General features: G+C 37.5%; 1 protein-coding gene across 1 annotated transcript; it reads left to right on the top strand.

Annotated features, from left to right (window-relative positions):
• The first annotated feature begins 2059 nt into the window (after nt 1–2059).
• LOC122069825 (lysosomal Pro-X carboxypeptidase-like) lies at nt 2060–4882 on the top strand. Its single transcript, XM_042633921.1, has 9 exons — nt 2060–2481; nt 2571–2757; nt 2917–3050; nt 3159–3271; nt 3380–3629; nt 3880–4035; nt 4136–4215; nt 4311–4360; nt 4622–4882. The coding sequence occupies exons 1-9, from the start codon at nt 2071–2073 to the stop codon at nt 4753–4755; spliced, it is 1515 nt and encodes a 504-aa protein (XP_042489855.1). The 5' UTR covers nt 2060–2070; the 3' UTR covers nt 4756–4882.

Here is a 4882-nt window from a genome sequence, read left to right as displayed (position 1 = left end):
CACTCGATTAATCCAGCTCGACCGGCCATGAATAGCAATATTCCTGACCCCTAATGACTACCCTTTCATAAAAAAAGGAAGGGGTTGGTTTGCATCCACATCCCACAATGAGTGGACCCACCTACATCTAAAACCAAAATTGTAATTAAACTGGGTCATTAACCTGGAAATTGGCCAAGAAAACAGCAAAATCAGGATCGTCAACAATGATGGTTGCTTTTTCTCTTAGATTAAACGAGGAGTTCATCATTGATGCATTATCAAGGCGTATATTCGTTTTGTTAGATAGCATTGTGAGTCCCTATTGATGGCCATGCCGAAGGTGAAGGTTCACTTATCGCTTTCCTCTTTCGAAGTTTGGTGGGGTATACCCAACTTCTTTGTTTTGTAATTTTAGTTTAATATAATCTGAGAAAATTGGCATTACTAAACCACCATAAAACCAGGATTAAGAAACTCCAAGGATCGGGTCAAAAGAATCATTCACTCTGGTCCATTGATTTAAGCTATTCGGATTCCTTGGACCACCCACCCAACTATAAATTATTCTCCTTTGACTTGATTTCGTAAACAAGTCCATCAAAATGCCAATTTCGAATTTTAAATTCAAATATGGGTCAGCTGGAAGGGATAAGGATAAACCATATTTAGTAGCTGGCGAGAAGAAGGATTACAATGAAAAGGGCAGATTCGTTTCTCAATTTGTTTCTAAATCTAAGGATTCGGTTATTCATGTCAATGCATTCTCAATTTTAGAAGAGTTGACTGAGGAGATTCCAATTTCAAATTCAAATGGAATTATGATAGATGATGAGGTGGGTTCTGATGGCGTGGAGAAGAACATGGAAGCAATCGTTCATGGTGAGGTGGGCAACTCCTATAAAAGTGCCTTCATAAATGATGGGGCGGTTGTGGATAAAAATATTCAGATTATGGAAGGAAATCTGGATACCGGTGACTCATGTTTGAAAAATGATATCTGGTGAACGATGTTCATTGCAAGGTTGTAGGTGAGGGGCATCTTAATAGGAATGTGACAAATGTGGAGGCTATTTTGAAGTAAGGTGAGGTGGAGGGAGAGAGTTCAGCTGTCAATGAGTAAGTGTTCTCAATCTTTCCTATTGAAGCGGATGATCATGAGATTGCCTTGGCTAAGGGTCCGATTCATTAGTTACATTTGTATATGAAAAATGGAGATTTGGTGATATAACGCAAGGTCTTCCAAAAGTGGAACAAGTGTACGTTTCCTTTTCTGAGGGTAGCGGACTTAGGGAATTTGCTTTCTTCCCCTCTTTTTGTGTCTACCAATGAAGAGGAGAATTGTACGATTAAGACTAGAGCTGAGGTGGATCAATCTTCTATGCTAGATAATGTTGGTGTGGCAGATGGAGAGGAAAATGACAAATTGATTGAAGATTAGGTTCCCAAATCTTTCAAGGGAGTTGAGGACCTTTAAAATTCCATTATTCCGTTGAAGCATAGTGAGGAGGTGACTGAACAAGTTGAGTTGAGCCATAATATGGAGGTGACCCATCAAGTTGATAATATAGAGGGTACATATTTGGATTCTTCAGAGGAAGCGTCAGAGTCGAATGATGACGGTGGTGCTACAGTCTTTAGAAACCTAACCCATCCAGTAGCGAGAAGCTTTCTGTGAAAAAGTCATCACATGAAAAGAGCTCCGTATTTTCTTCGATCTCGAGATTGGGCTACTTAAATTTTTTTAGCATCTTTTCTCAATTGCTAAACCTTTTCTTTCTATATTTTAAGAATTATGCTACAGGGTTTGTCCTGTTTGATTTAGAGACCTCTCCACCTTTCTTTTGGTCTACCCAAAGAATGTTGTAGGGATTGTCTTTCTCTATGTTTTTATGTTTTTTATTTTTAGTACATACAAGTTACCTATAAAAAAAAAAAAAAAATTCGTCAAAATGCCTATTTTTTTGTATTAGAAGGGAAGCGAGAAAATTTTAAAAATATAAAAATGTCTAAAATGGTTCCTTTCAAGTTATATAAGACTACTTCTTTAAGCTTTGGAACCTCGTGCTCCTTGCTTCTTATCATCGACACATGGCCATGAAAACTTCTTCTTATCTACTTCTTTGGCTTTCATCTCTGTTCCTATTCTTCTTCTTCATCACATCAGTTTCTGCTACAGGAAGACTCAATACACCTAGGCTTGGTGTGGTTGATAGATTATCAGAGAACCATGAAGAGGGTATCAAATCCTCCTCTTCTTCCAATGATTTTGAGACCTTTTTCTATACACAAACGCTTGACCATTTCAATTATAGACCTGAAAGCTACACTACCTTTCAACAGAGATATGTGGTTAATTTTAAGCACTGGGGTGGTGCAAATTCTAGTGCTCCAATCTTTGCTTATCTCGGCGAGGAGTCGCCTTTGGATGGTGATCTTGCTGTCATCGGCTTCCTCAATGATAATGCCCCAACCTTCAAGGCTCTTTTATTGTATATAGAGGTAAGGGTCTCTCTCTCTCTCTCTCTCTCAATATAATAACTGTTATGACATGGTTTAAGGTAGAAGGATTTATTGGTTTTTCTTCACAGCACCGTTACTATGGACAATCAGTCCCTTTTGGGTCAAGGAAAGAAGCATTCCAAAACACAAGCACGCTTGGGTACTTCAGTTCTTCACAAGCTCTCGCTGATTACGCTAAGGTGATTGTTAATCTGAAGAAAAATTTGTCTGCAGAGGCCAGCCCTGTTATTGTCTTTGGAGCATCTTATGGCGGAAGTAAGTATGTCCTACTTTTGAAACGTAGATGTTGCATTATAAGATTCCGTTAATCATAAAGTGAAATTAAATCAAACTGTTCTATTTCAAAGAAGAGTCTTCCATAAAAGAGACATTTGATTTCATAATTTCTTGAAATTATTCTTATTTCTTTTTCAGTGCTTGCATCATGGTTTAGACTGAAATATCCTCATGTGGCCCATGGAGCACTTGCATCATCAGCACCTATTCTCTACTTTGATGATATCACCCCTGAAAATGGATACTACTCAATTGTCACCAAGGATTTCAAAGTGTGTAAAATGATCACATTAGAATAATTCAATTTTCAATTTAAATCCTTAATTATAAAATTAATTAAAGATCTCTAAAGGGTGTCTATCATTGATTTTTTGGTGCAGGAAGCGAGTGAGAATTGCTACAATACAATTCAACAAGTGTGGTCAGAAATTGACAAACTAGCCTCCCAAGCCAATGGTCTTAAATTCCTTAGCCAAAAGTTCAAGACTTGCTAGTAATTACGTAAACTCAATCTCTTTTCTAATAAAGAAAAGCTGTGATTAAGTTCATTGCTTAATACACTAAAATTGTGTTTAATTGTTGGGTTCTTTCTTTCCTATAGTCCATTGAACAAGTCTTCTGACTTGAAGGACTACTTAGATAATACATATGCATCGGCTGCGCAATATAATAGTCCTCCGCGTTATCCAGTTTCATTAATTTGTGGAGGAATCGATGAAGCATCCAAAGGAACGACCGATGTTCTAAGTAGGGCATTTGCAGGTCTGGTTGCTTATGGAGGAAACCGATCATGCTTTGATACAAATATGTACAACTATCCTTCTGAAACAACTGTGGGTTGGGGTTGGCAGGTAATTTGATCTTCCTTTCTGTATAGGATTTGATTGGTAATTCATTTAGCTACAAATATAATCAGATCTGGGACTCAGGTAGAAATCATCCTTAAAAGCTAGCCATTAAGGAGAAGGTGCCCGAATCTTTATAAGCCTTCACTTCAGGTTACTTACATCTAGTGTGAGGAAATGCTTTTGCGTGGAACCCCAACAAAGATTGCACCATAAAATTTTACTTAACAATTGATGATGGTTTATCTTCATGTAGACATGTAGTGAGATGGTAATGCCCATTGGCCGTGGTAGCAACGACACCATGTTCCCTGCGGCCCCATTCAACCTTACCAGCTTCGCCGATTCATGTAAGAATTCATATGGTGTTAGTCCTCGTCCTCATTGGATCACAACTCAGTTTGGTGGTCATGTAAGTTTTAATTTCTCGGTAATCACTAATTAATTAAGTTCATAACTTCAACACTATTTCCACCCTATATATTAATGCCTAGTGGTGATTAAAACTGTAGGATATTAAAAGGGTTCTTAAGTGGTTTGGAAGCAACATCATATTCTCCAATGGACTGAGAGACCCATATAGCAGTGGAGGGTAATAACTTATAATCTATCTTTGAGTCTCTATTTATGTATATATTATCATTTTGTTTGAGCAATCCGACTTTGCTTTTGTGTTCTCATCAATAGGGTGCTACAAAGCATATCTCCCAGCCTCTTAGCGGTCCATACGAAAAATGGTATGTCCTGTTACTCTTGTCTACATGCTCATGGTTTTAGAGCAAGGAATTAGAACGGGTATTGATCATCTCCAAAACCATTATGGCATCGAAATGGATTGATATTAGATCATCAATATCGGACACTTGCCAAACTGATATGTTTTTGCTGCTTCATAAGCAAATCCGATCTCATCAGTGAAACCTTGTGAGACAAAGAAACTAACTTATATAAGTTGGCATAGTCATTAGTGTATTTATGTAAGCTCTTTTGTTGTGCAGGATCTCATTGCTTGGATATACTTAATTCATCACCCGAAGACCCAGAGTGGTTAGTGAAGCAAAGAAAGATAGAGATCAAAATAATTGATGGATGGTTGAAGAAGTATTATACGGATCTTGCAGCAAAAATATGATAGAATTATTGCTTCTCAAAGTCTGAGATGAATAAAGATTATGTAATTGGCGTAAGTAACATTTTAACATGATCATAAAGGAAGAAGTTCATGTTGAATAGAGGGTCTCCATCTCTCTCTCTCTCTC

Source organism: Macadamia integrifolia, unplaced genomic scaffold (genome assembly GCF_013358625.1).
Source record: "Macadamia integrifolia cultivar HAES 741 unplaced genomic scaffold, SCU_Mint_v3 scaffold725, whole genome shotgun sequence".
Lineage (NCBI taxonomy): Eukaryota > Viridiplantae > Streptophyta > Magnoliopsida > Proteales > Proteaceae > Macadamia > Macadamia integrifolia.
This window is presented reverse-complemented; position numbering and strand designations above follow the sequence as displayed.